This window comes from Lytechinus variegatus, chromosome 8, assembly GCF_018143015.1.
Source record: "Lytechinus variegatus isolate NC3 chromosome 8, Lvar_3.0, whole genome shotgun sequence".
Taxonomy (NCBI): domain Eukaryota; kingdom Metazoa; phylum Echinodermata; class Echinoidea; order Temnopleuroida; family Toxopneustidae; genus Lytechinus; species Lytechinus variegatus.
Window position 1 is genome coordinate 36,452,412 of NC_054747.1, and position 13,838 is coordinate 36,466,249.

Here is a 13,838-nt window from a genome sequence, read left to right on the forward strand (position 1 = left end):
TAATTAAGGCTTACTCGTTCGAGGAAATTTGACTAATAAACATTTAAATGAAATTCTTTGAACATATGCATTAAATATCGTTTTCAAAATTCTCCGAGAAGAGCTTACTCCTTTTCTTTTCTATATATATATATATATCATTTCTGATATATGCAATCTCCAGCAGGCGTCAATCAAATCAAATTACTGTCAATTTTACGAAATTGAAAGAGTAACTGCATCTGTTTGTTTTCATTCATCTTTATAGTTTGAGAAAAAAACGAGACGGGATCATAGTTTGGGACAATGACAAGCACAAAAATTGAAAGTATATTCATTTTCGACTGTGGATGCAAATAGGAATACGCGATAAGTTCCGTGTTTAAAGGGGAATGAAACCTTTGGAACAAATAGGCTTGTGTAGAAACAGAAAAATCAATGAATAAGAATAAAGAAAGTTTGAGACAAATTGGACAAATAGTGAGAAAGTTATTAGCATTTGAATATTGCAATCACTAATGCTATGGAGATCCTCACATTGGCAATGCAACAAGGATATGTGATGTCACTGATGAACAAGTTTCCCTTTGGTGGACTATAAAATACCTTCAAAATGTCTCTTTTTGCTTTTTCTTATGATGATACAAACTCTTTATCCATGATGTATTCTTAAAAAAATATGTATTACATGCCCTCATGTAGACAGAACACATGATTTATGGATAGATGTGATAAAAGAGGCAATTCTAGTGAAATATATACTAAAGTAATGGGGAGAGTTGTTCACAAGTGACATCACACATCTTTGTCACATTGCTATCTCCATAGCATTAGTGATCGCAATATTCAAATGCTCATAACTTTCTCATAATTTCCGATTTTTCTCAAACTTTCGTTGATCTGTTTCTTTGATTTTTCTGTTTTCACACAAGCTATCTTGTTCCAATGGTTTCATTCTACTTTAAACCTAATATTTCAAACTTAGATGTTGAAATGTAGAGTACACGACCATATGTGTGCCGTGATCTGAAATTGCGAACACCACTAAAGAAATACCCATAAGGGTCTGTGCAGGCAGACTAAGCTCAAATGATCACTTCAACGGCCTATTTACTTATAAAGCACTGACCTTCCACAATTGAGGGACAATTCACGTCAATTCAATGACTACACCACTGCTGGTTAGTACAAACATGTACTTTTTTACCAGGGACTTTTTTACCAGGGACTTTTTTACCAGGGAGCTTGAGCGAGCGGAAGGAAAGCATTAGCCGCTTTCAAGCAACGGACTTCACTCAGATTAATAATTATGCCCGGATTTTTATCTCTTTATGATAGCACTGTGTTGGTTCATACAAACATCATGATTACACTCCTTATTTGATGTTTGAGACATCTATCTCGAGCACGTAGACCGTCCGCTCAGGGAGAAAGCGAGACAATGACGAATCCGTCTTTTCTTCTGCGAAGATGTAATGCAGTCCCATTCATGCGCTTCTGTGTGGTGCTTCTTACCCTACCTCCAAGCCTGCTGGCGGGCAACGTCCTTATAACGACAAGCCTTGGGGAAGGATCGCATTATTTCGTCGGGAAGACGATTGGAAAATACCTTGTGAGACACGGTCATAATGTGACGGTTCTCGTCAGCGAAGCATATGCTCACCGGGCAGACAATCCTGAAGACTCGGAGTTAAATTTCATTGTATTCCATCAATCGACCGAGCAGATTAAGTCTGTAAAAGAAAGACATTTGGCCTTCTCAAAGGTAAAGACTGATGTCCCGCTTTCTGTCGCCCTTATGTGATGTATGTAGTATCGTCCTTTAGTTTGCATCCCTCATGTTTTCATCTCAGGTGCTCATGTTTGTTGATAGATGGAGTACTGATCAATTAGTTAATAATTTCTTAATATTTTCATTGCTCGCGATTTAGTGAATATAGCCTGAGCTCGACCGAAAATTGTTCATTTTTTTCAAAATATGATAAGATTTTATCAACAATTTAATCATCTGTCTTTACTTAATTGTTTAATTATGTCATTGGTAATATGCAAATTTATTTTTAAAAAATCTTGTAAATAAAGTAAACTAAATTTAAATAATGTCCCAAGGATACAAATGTCATAGTAGAACAAAAATGTATAATTCAAATAGGATTATAATACAAGCCCGCCACCGAAAATTGTTCAAATTTTATCAAAATATGATTAGATTCTATCAACAATCAAATCATCTGCTTTCATGTCATTGTTTAATTATCTCATTGCTAATATGTAAATTTATAAACAATCGTATAAATAAGATAAACTCAATTTAAATGAATCCCTTAAGGTACAAAACGTCATAAAAAAATTAACTTAGATTGTAAACTTTTATCGTAAGCTGTCATTCCAAATTGACAGCTGGAGTGTCATTCAGCACCTCGTTAACGTATTGAAATATGAATGGAGGAAGGTTACCACCTCAGAATATATTGACGGCATAATGAAAAAAAAATGAAACTTGATTTCATATTATGTCAAACGGGGCAACATGTGCATGTGTTCCATTTCCGTAGATACAGTGCATCCCAGAATGAACGAAACCGAGATTTAGCGATAATTTATCATAACTTAATCATAAATACAATAGACAAATGACCTACCAATGTAAAGCTTAGAATCTTTTCTTTCATCCGATATTACTTAGATTGTTTCACATTCACGCATGAGTGAGCAAAAACAATTTGAAGAAATAATACCAAAAACTCATTTGGCGGGGGTGTCTGAATTTCAAAAGGAAAATCGCATGCCTAATCTGCTCTTTTATTTGATACCTTAATCACAGAAAATGGCCAAGAAATAAAAAAGTTATGTTCCCTCGAAACAATGCTTGTATTTCCATAATTTCATTAAATAAACGTGTCTTCACCGGTTTCTCACAGTAGCTATCGCACGGTTAAAGTTGAATTAAGAAGACGATTCCAAATATTGAGATATTTACATTAATAGCAACCTTACAACCCCCAAACACTAAGAGTTGATTCGACCCCCCATTTTCTTTTTTTCGAAATAGTGAATTTGAACGATCTATCCCTACTCATTTTCCATGAGTTCGCTCCTGCAATGCCTACCGAGACGGGCGTTCTTTGACTGTGACGTCACTGCATGGGGGGTATAGTAAACAAGGCAGCTCGTTTTGTGTACTATGCACGTATGTCTTCATATTTACCTTTGTGTCAAAACTTTTATCGCTATTGATTTTGTATGTGAATGATATTGAAAGGAAGTAATATTTATTCAAAGACATATAGTCAATAATATGCCCCTACATTTTTAAAACTGTTCTTCTTTGTAGCGATTTTTAGACAGTTTTAATGCCTTGTTTTCGTTCGGGACTGTGTCCGTGGTCAAACAAGTCATAATGGAATAAACTGCAGTTGAAGTTGTATCTGCGAGCCGGAGAACTTGCAAAGAGGAAATGATTAAAAGTATACTTATGGCCGTACTATTATTCCAAATATATAAATTTCCTCAGAATGGTACCATAGACCTTAAAAGAATAATTTCAAGGCGAATAATTTGAAATTTCATCGAGACCTTCTCACCAGTCGATAACGTAGCAGACGTGTTATCATGACATATTTATCCGCGTGTGACGCGGCTCTTGCAAAAAAACACAGTTGGTTGCGGAATTGATTTGTGCCGACCGGCCGCCCGCTCCGGTGCAGCTAGCTGTCGAGCTACCGGTACCGTATACCTTTCTTGCTGTCTTCAACTCACTTGCGAATTGCGTTTGTATGTGTGACGGTTACGGTGATTAAATATAGAAAACAACTCGGAAGGCCGAGAAGAATAGTACCTACGTTTGATTTCAGATTGTTCTGTGGAATGAGCTATGAGTGGAAATGATCCAGAGTATATAACAAATGGAATGCCTCTGGCCGTCTCACCTGCACCACGCGGTTCAATATAGCAGCAGTGCTGACTTTGAATACTACTCTAACTCGCACAAGATGATCAGTGATACATGGTTACTCTTATGTCCACTTTTTATGAACTAGACCAATAAACTTACAGAGATATGATGGTTATTCAACAAAAAACCCAACATGGCCAAAGTTCATTGACCTTACATGACCTTTGACCTTGATCATGTGACCTGAAACTCGCACAGGATGTTCAGTGATACTTGATTACTCTTATGTACAGGTTTCATGAATCAGATCCATAAACTTTCAAAGTTATGATGGTAATTCAACAGATACCCCCGATTCGGCCAAAGTTCATTGACCCTAAATGACCTTTGACCTTAATCATGAGACCTGAAACTTGCACAAAATGTTCAGTGATGCTTGATTACTATTATGTCCAAGTTTCATGAATCAGATCCATAAACTTTCAAAGTTATGATGGGAATTCAACAGATATCCCCAATTCGGCCAAAGTTCATTGACCCTAAATGACCTTTGACCTTGGTCATGTGACGTGAAACTCATGCAGGATGTTCAGTGATACTTGATTAACCTTATGTCCAAGTTTCATGAACTAGGTCCATATACTTTCTAAGTTATGACGTCATTTCAAAAACTTAACCTCAGGTTAAGATTTGATGCTGACGCCGCCGCCGTCGCCGCCGCCGCCGCCGTCGGAAAAGCGGCGTCTATAGTCTCACTCTGCTTCGCAGGTGAGACAAAAATGGAGTCAAAGACAAAAGGAAAGAAAAAAGACGCCAGGGAATCACTGCATGGTCATGAACTGCGGGTCGACGGTACATACCAGACCGTACCACTACTACAGACCCCACTACTACAGTGCACTCAATGCCTGGCCGTGTTGTGTGTATTGTATAGGTGTGCAGCACGCACAGAGCTGAGCTAGCCGCCGGAATTACTTTCCAGCTACTAACTTGATCGAACATCGTGATAAAATAGATGAGAAATAGTGAAAATATCATTCAATAACTCACTGTTTTGCAAACTTACATCATGATTTAAGAGTTCATGATAATTATTTATACTGTTTTTATACAGGGAAAGTAAAGATTTGTACATATGATTCCTCTTTGTTTGATTTGAGTTGCTTTGAAAAAAAAATTAAATCATCTTTCTCTCTGCATAGCATTTCTGTATTACACCCCGGCACCTCTTATCCTAAATTCCCCCTGGTGACGTCACACTCAGAGTGATTTTTCTGTACACTCGTCTCTTGGGCTCTGACAGGTGGCTAATTTCTTACTTTCAAAGCAAAATATCGAGAAGGTAGAAATTTTTGGGACATGCTATCTGTTTGAACAACTGATATATACTATATATTGTTTGTGGAACCCATATTTATGGAAACTCATCCCCTTCTTAATTCAACTTTAAGAAAAGACTTACATGTAATGCATGGCTGATCGTCAACAAAACGGAGTGTCGAGTGAGTTTGGACGCTAGCCTGTAAAACCTCTTCATTTTATGAAATTATTGAAATTCAAGACTTTTTTCAACTAACCAGAACTTTGTTATTTCTTGACCATTATCTGTAATTGGGGTATCGAATTAAAGAGCAAATATTGAACTTTTTAAAAATGTGATTTTCCTTTTGAAACCCAGATACAGCCCGCCAAATAAATTTTGGGTTTCCCCTCTTCAAATTGTTTTTTCTCACTCATGCGTGAATGAGGAATAATCTGAGTAATATCAGATGAAAGAGGAGATTCTAAGCTTTACAATGGCAGTTCATTTGTCTATTGTATTTGTGATTAAGTTATGATAAATCATAGCTTAATCCTGGTTTCGTTTTTTTTTCTGGAAAGCACTGTATATACATATAAAGAGTATTTAAATTTCACTTATTTGGTTCCATGACGTTTGCTCCGACGACAATTGCTCCGATGGAAAATCTGCAAATTAAACCAAACATAAATTCCAACCTCCATAACTACATGTTCATAAAACTGATCGTTATCTGTAAATTATTCTGAACCAAAATTTATGTTACAATCTAAGTCTAACTATAATAGTGCCCTGTGATATATCGAATCCGGAGCAAATGTCGGAGGAGCAATAAGAGTTTTGTTCCAAAAGGAGCTAAATCAATTTTTGATTTTTTTTTCTGTAAATCAAGATTTGTTTTTTAATTCACCACTTAAGCCACTGCTGTTTTATTTTGGTGTAGATGATAGTACTACCATCTTAGATTGATAAAATCATCATTTCAAAAATCTAGCATTCATTATCAATTTTTAAAGATTTTTTTGAATTTCATTTTTCATGGATTTAGCTCCTTTTGGAACAAAAGCCTAGTACAATGTCACTTTATCCTTGATATCGGAAATTGAACACGAAACACATAAATATGGCTATTGTAGTACATTTCATTAAATCCAAAAATATTCATGAAAATGTATTTTTTCAGCAAAATTTGCACTGATGGTGTGTACTTGTATCCACAACATGTACCTTCAAAATTGAATGCAGATAAAATGACAAATTTTAAATAACCGCATAGTGGATTACGCTACTTTTGGAACACTACTGTTTTGGATTCAGCTACTTTTGGAACAATTTTGCCAATTTTTTTCATTTTCTTTTCAATTGCGATATGTAGCATTTGATTCCCACGTCTAAGATACATATATTTGTAACAGAAAATTCCCAATTTTGGTCAAAAGTGGGTTTAGTTCCTGTTGGAATCAAGCTCTATTGTCGTTTCACCATCAACCTATTCATAGAATGCCCTTGAACCAAGTACCGCGACATACATCATCAACCTCATGCAAACCCATCGCCAAGGTGCAGCGGACGATTGCGAAGACCTCCTGGGAAACCCCGACGTCATGCACCAACTCGAAGACGGCAAGTTCGATGTGGTAGTCTATGACATGATCTGGTTGTGCAGTCTGATGGTGGCCATGAAACTGAACACAACCGCAGTGTTGTCTTCCCCAATGGCTGTGCCGACGATGCTATCCATGTACGCACGAAATCCAGTCAATTTGGCCTACACTCCAGATTGTATGAATGGCTATACAAATAAAATGTCCTTTCTACAAGTAAGCATGGTTGATCAATATTTTTCCCAAAATGTTTTAGTTCATTGAAGAATGTATATATTTCCGGAAGTCGCATCCTTCAATATCAAATTATGCAACAAGTTAGAATAAATGCAATTGTGCACCATATGATGAAGCATCTCCATGTAAATGTGAAGTAAACATTTTGGGCATTAGTAAATAATATTGAAATGTGGAAGAACATTGTGTGTGTGTATATATATGTGCATATAACGCTAGTTTTAGATACGTAGCAGAGAAATTCTTTACAAGATCTACTGCATGACAAGCCAACAATACTAACCCTATTTTACTTATATTCCTTTATATTACAATATTATACACGTGATAATTATCGATTTGTATATCCTGGATCGCAACTTCATTATTGCCATCAACGGCCTAAATTGATGCCTTTATAAGAAATAAGGTCATAAGTATAACTTGCACAAATTTTCAAACTTAGATTTCCTTAAAATATTCACTCCCATTTTCATTTCTCCTAATTTTGCTTGTCATGCACATACATCACTGTTGACTACAACCTGCTTTATACTTACAGTTATGCGAACCAACTGACCAAACGTCTTCATCCCTTATCGCGTGACGATGAATTCCGAACGAAACACTTTTAAAAAAATATATATATTTTTTATCTACAGCGTGTAAACAACGTAGTGGCCAATCAGGTATTATTCCAGATATTAGAGTACATGCATGGGCCTTTCAACACAGTCAGGGAACGCCATCAGATCAGGCAAGATTTGCAAGGATCTATCTCGGACCTCATCGGGACCTACACCGATTTATTCCTGGTCAATATGGATTTTGCGGTGGAGTACCCGCTGCCGCTCATCCCGAATATCATCACCATAGGAGGAATCACTGCAAGACCGGCAGCACCATTACCAGATGTAAGCTCTGAACCTCGTAACACAACGCTCAACGATCATCCTGTAACCTTTTTTTTTATGTTTGATTGCATTGAATAAAATTGTAAAATCAAGAGTACGATTAATCGCTGACTTTTTGTATTACGGGACTGACAGAAAAAAAATAACTCTCACAATCAAGCACAACGTGATTTTAAAGCCTGTCTTCAGTTTTGATAAATGGTCAGTAATGTGAATTATATCTTACAGAATTGTGAAGACAGTTTAGATCTTCCAACCGCCACTTCTCTGTGAAAATTTCAAATATTTAGGTCTTGGATATCTAGCACCCTCTATCGGTGATATTTTGTTTCTTTTTTTTTTGTTTCATGAAAGAATTTCATTAATTTTATCCCGAAAATCCTCCTTCATAGAATTCATCAATAGTTTATCTATTAAAGTCAATGTGATTCCCACCGACGTTCGAATGATTTAATACTGGATCTGCCTTTTCCTCTCCAAGGTTCTATTGACCTCAATTATTTTTGGTAATAATTGAACTTGCTCCAAGTTTGTAATCTGTCATTGGGTGAATAAATCAATTTTAGTGTTTACCTACTGTGATTTCGTTTTGGACCCTTGATGTATTTGTGAAAGAAATCTATTCCTCCATCAAAGGGAGAAAACCGTTAATCATCACCGCACATTTTGAAATCTTGTACATTTTTTTTAATTGACGTATTTGTTCCTGTATTTTCCAGGACTTAGAGACACTCATGCAGTCATCTGGCGATGGTGGCGTCATCTTATTCACACTCGGTACTTATGTTACCCACATCAGACAAGAATTCCTTGAACCATTTGCAGAGGTCTTTGGTCGGTATCCGCAGCAGAAGGTTCTGTGGCAGTTCGTCGGTGAACCTAAGTTCAAGATACCGCCAAATGTAAAGATGATGCCATGGCTGCCACAGAATGATATTTTAGGTAAGGATATGGTTGAGGTTAGGGTTACTGAGAGTTATGTTTGTCTTTGAAGATTATGCTGAAGATAATCTCCATCAACTAGCCCTCGCAAAAGAAGTTTGCAATCTTCACAAACGTCGTTGGTAATCTTAACGCATTTAAACTTTGCAAATTGTGTGGACTTTCAGGTCACCCGAAGACACGTCTATTCATTTTCCATGGCGGCAACAACGGGTTCTACGAGACCATGTACCATGGTGTCCCAGCTATTCTGATACCACTCACAGGGGATGCCATAGATCAGGGGTCTCGACTGACGCATCAGGGTTTCGGCATAGTCCTTGACAAGACCAATGTGACGGTTGATGTACTAGACGATGCAATAAAAACGATCTTCAACAACAATAGGTATTTAATCTACTATTGTTCATGGTTATTGCACGGGATTAGATTTCTATTTCAGCACCTTAAGGAGTATGGTTGAAATTGGGCTTTATAGACTGTACAGTTAAATTCAGATCCGGTACGCACAATTTTATGCTAAAAAATGACATTTCAAGAACATTTCACTGTATTCAATGTATTTTGAAGAAAACAAAACAATTATATGAAACACAATCCTGTCAATTTATTATCATTTCACATTTCTCCTTGTTCAATCCACCTTGATTGACGCCCATGGATACAGCGATATAATTTCATCCATTATCTTATTCAACGTTCATTTCACATTCTGCTAAAGAGTGATGTTAATTGTTCCTCCCTATCAATACTACTTCACATCATCAAAAAGAATGTATTCGATTACACGATTTCTGCTAACCATCTAATAAATCCTTGGTTAAAAAAAAATTTTCATTTAGATACGTTTCACTCATGCTGTCGTGGAAGTGATTTCAAAGCAACCGATAATACGTTTTTGGAAACAACATGATTTTTTGGTCTGTCCCTTCAGAAAGATTTGAACTTATAATTTCCCTGTATTCACGGTGCTAATTATGAATGTTCACATTTCGTATTCGCAGTTACTCGGAGGTGGCAAAGCTACTGTCCGCTCGTCTGCAAAGTAGGTCGATGCATCCGGGTGATCGCGCTGCATTCTGGGTAAATCACGTGATGAAGCATGGAGGCGGCTACATGAGAAGCCCACTGATTGGACTCAACTTTATACAGCGTAATATGCTAGATGTTTTGGCATTTTTCCTAGCCTTGGTCTCAGTAATACTAGTGGTTTCTTTCTATAGCATCCGGTGCACTCTAAGTTTCTGTAAACAGAAATGTATCTCTTCTTCTAAACAAAAACATGATTGAACAGAATAAATGAATTTAATATTTTTTTATTCTCATTCTTCACATTGACAATTTCCAAAGACATGTATATATATATTGGTGATTCTATGAGAATTATAATTATGTGTGACATGGTGATTGAGCTAGGCATGTATCGTTGTGACAGGAGTGGATTGGTAGAATGAACACAGCTGGCGTGTGAATCTCCATTGGCCTTGACAAGCACACTACTACTACTTGATTTTGAAAGGTTTAGGAATTCTGTAAGAATAAAAAGTATCTTAAAATTCCTTTATTTGGGACGAGACACGTTTTAAAAGGAAGTGCCTGGAACTGGTTTTCATGATATAGTTATTCGGATAATGATCATGTACTGATAAATAAGAATTACTCATATTTAGCAAGTGTTTGCTTTCCGAATTTAATTTGCAACCCTACAGAAACATGAGAAAGGAAGACTTTAACATGTTTAGAACGTGTTAGACATTGTATGGCTTTGTATATTCCGTGGTGCCTGAAACCATTTTGATAGTCGAATAAGATTCAAGTTTAGGTTAATTGCCGATTAATATTCTTCCTATATAATCTCAATATATTATTTATGATCAAACATTAAAGTCTCATCTGATTTTTTTAGGAAACCAAACTGTTTGGAAATCGTAGCAAATGCACAATGCGGCGCTTTATCTAGTGACATGCATAAATGTAAGTGCTATTCGCTTCTTTGCCTAAAAAAAATAATGATAATAAACGGTGCTCCTTGTTCATAAATAAAAGTAGCATAGCTCAGCTTTGATAGTTATACAACATGGCGAAAACAATCTCGGAAAGTTTTTATATCCTGCGCTTTTGCAGCAATAAAATGACGGTTTAATTTATCAGCCTCGTCTAAACTTTATTAAGTGGCATGCATGACCTTTTTTTGAAATGTGGGTCGCGTCAGTTTGTTTTTCTCTCTCTCTTGTAAAAGAAAGTGAAAACAACCATCATTCAATTATTTGTTCTTAATTAAACATCGACAACTTTAACATATAATCTCTGTATGCTTTGCTGAACACATTGGAAACTTTATTAGATCTTTGGATCATTAGTAACACTAAATGTATACGTGACGATAGAGTGCAAAGTTCCGTGCTAATGATGTACCTTGGGGTATAAATAATAATTAAAAAATATCTAAGTTGTACCAATTACAAAAGTATAGATTGAACTCGGGCGAGCCAACTATCGATAAAGCCAGGAAATATTATTGTCAGTGTTGTGCTTGTTTGATTTTTCCTCATTTATTCAGGCTTTATGTTGGGGTGGACTTGTCGTCTAAGCCCCCATAATCCCTTTTCAGTATCAATGTTGTTTGCCCCCCCCCCCAAAAAACGGGGGGCAGTCCGGAGCCATTATGGAATTTGTGATTAAACTCTGTCTCCCGAATTCAAATGAGCTTTGTATATCATCATAAAAAAACACTGAATTGTCTTTTAAAGGTTACACTTCGTAATGCCGAAGGTTCGTAATTCCGAAACACGTAAATTGCATATACGTCGATGTTCGTTAATCCGAAAACGTTAAAGGGTTCGTTAAAGCGAACATTTGTGGCGTTATTCCGAAGGTTCGATAATCTAAAAACGAAATAAGGTTCGATGTTCCGAAGGTTCTTTAATCCGAAAACGAAATAAGGTTCGTTAATCATTTCGTTTTCGGACTAACGAACCTTTATTACGAACCTCATTTCGTTTTCGGATTAACGAACCTTCGGAAATACGGACCTCACTTCGTTTTCGGACAAACGAACCTTTGGAATAAAGAACCTCCAGAATTACGAATGTATGCGGTTTTAGAAACTCCCTCTTTTAGAGATCCCAAATCTTATTTTGTTTTATCATTTCATGAACTTTCAAGCATATGTACATAATAACTATACGCTCCGTTGCAAACAGAATTTGCTTCTTTTTATTCCAAAATCATTGTAATCATTCAATTTTAACTTATTACAGTACTAACTACAGTGCATATTACTCTTGTATTGGCATTCATTTAATCATTTTTGTTGTGTATGATTGTGTCTCAGACAGAGACTATGAAAATGTATATTGAAATCCCAAAGATGACAAAAGAAATTCAAGATATAGAGAAAGAGAGAGGGGGCGGAAGAGAATTATATGAATTATAAGTAGGTGAAGAAGAGGCAAAGGACTCCAGGACGAATGGTAGTCCGGAAAGAGGGGGAAAGAAGGCGAAGACACAAGAAGACAACAAGTAACGGAAAGAGGGATAAAGAGAGGTTTGGGACGAAAAGGGGAAAGTAGATAATAGATGGGTGGGGGTGCATTCCTAAAACGTGCATGGGTTGGTGAATGTGTTAGTGTACATGTGAAAAAGATGTACTGCGAGAGAGAGAAGGGAGAGAGAGGGAGGCAGAGGCGTCGATCCTGGGGGGGGGGGGCAGGGGGGGGGGGGCGATCGCCCCACCAATGAAAATGTTGGGGGGCAAACATCATTTTGCCCCCCCCCCAATAATTCCGGATATGCCCCCCAAAAACAAGATTGTAATGTTCAGCAAGCGAGATTAAGATATACAACTCGTTCTTTATTTAAAATCGTGCTCAAAATGTTCGCTTTTCAGATTGGAATATAAAAATTTTCAGCTCGCGCTTCGCGTTCGCATCATTTTTCTAGCAAAAACCCATACTTTTCATGATTAAATAGGTGAATGTAAATGTCCCGTTTTCAGTTCTAAGCCTCACTAAAGAACTCCTGCTTCGATTTGCAATCATCTTTATATATATATATATATATATATATATATATATATATCTTGTTCTTTATCAAAAACGTTCATTAAACTGTCATTGTTTCAGATCTGAATATCAAAATTTTCAGCCCGCGCTTTGCATCTATTCTTCTTTTAGATACCAATCTTAATCATTGGTACCAAAATGCTTAGAATATCAACTCTCTCTCGGTCACAATATAAAGAAATTTCAGCTCATGCACTCTCGGCACTCATATTATCTGTGTAGTGAGATATATATCCTTCTCATGAGTTACTACAAACATTCCTGAACACGCACGCTTTTCCTGTCAGTATAAAAAAAAATCAGCTCGCGCTTCGCGCTCACATTAATTTGTTGGTGAGATACGTGTCTGTGTCCATGAGTCATATATATATATATATATATATATATATATATATATATATATCTTTCGGCTTTCGTGGGCTATCCTGTCAAGGTATTCTTCAATTTCATTGTAATCTCTTGTGATATTCTTGACGAATAAAATCAATCAATCAATATATATATATATATATATACACATATATATATGTGTGTATGTGTGTGGGTGTTTTGTACGATCGACCGCCTTTTGAACGTTAATGATTTTGCCCCCCCCCCCCCCCAATCCGAAAAATGGATCGATGCCCCTGGAGGAAGGGGGCGACACTGTCCCTTAAAATGACGTAGTTTAGAGTTAAACATTTCCTCTCTGTTATCCTCTCCTACACCTCTACCCACGCACCCTTAAAAACACATACAATCAACCCCCCCCCCCCGCCCGAGCTGTCCCCCTCCCCCTAATAAGATGACTCACAAACACAACTCATCAAATATCAAGACTCACCAACAGGCAAGAGCATGCCCCATTTAAGTTTATACGTAGGAAAAAACTCTATAAGGGATTGGACGAGGGGGGGGGGTGGAGTATCGCACTAACACACCCAC

The 13,838-nt window shown here is 36.9% G+C and overlaps 1 protein-coding gene across 2 annotated transcripts; it reads left to right on the forward strand.

The window, feature by feature from the left end:
* Positions 1-1,235: 1,235 nt before the first annotated feature.
* Positions 1,236-11,484, forward strand: LOC121420443 (UDP-glucuronosyltransferase 2C1-like). 2 transcript variants are annotated; one of them, XM_041615078.1, is made up of 6 exons: positions 1,251-1,744; positions 6,674-6,994; positions 7,657-7,908; positions 8,628-8,850; positions 9,018-9,237; positions 9,855-11,484. In XM_041615078.1, exons 1-6 carry the CDS (start codon positions 1,421-1,423, stop codon positions 10,138-10,140), a joined length of 1,626 nt encoding a protein of 541 aa, XP_041471012.1. In that variant the 5' UTR covers positions 1,251-1,420; the 3' UTR covers positions 10,141-11,484. The 2 variants fall into 2 exon arrangements, with proteins under 2 accessions (XP_041471013.1, XP_041471012.1); XM_041615079.1 differs by lacking the exon at positions 6,674-6,994 and having other exon boundaries at positions 1,236-1,744.
* The last annotated feature ends 2,354 nt before the right edge of the window (positions 11,485-13,838 follow it).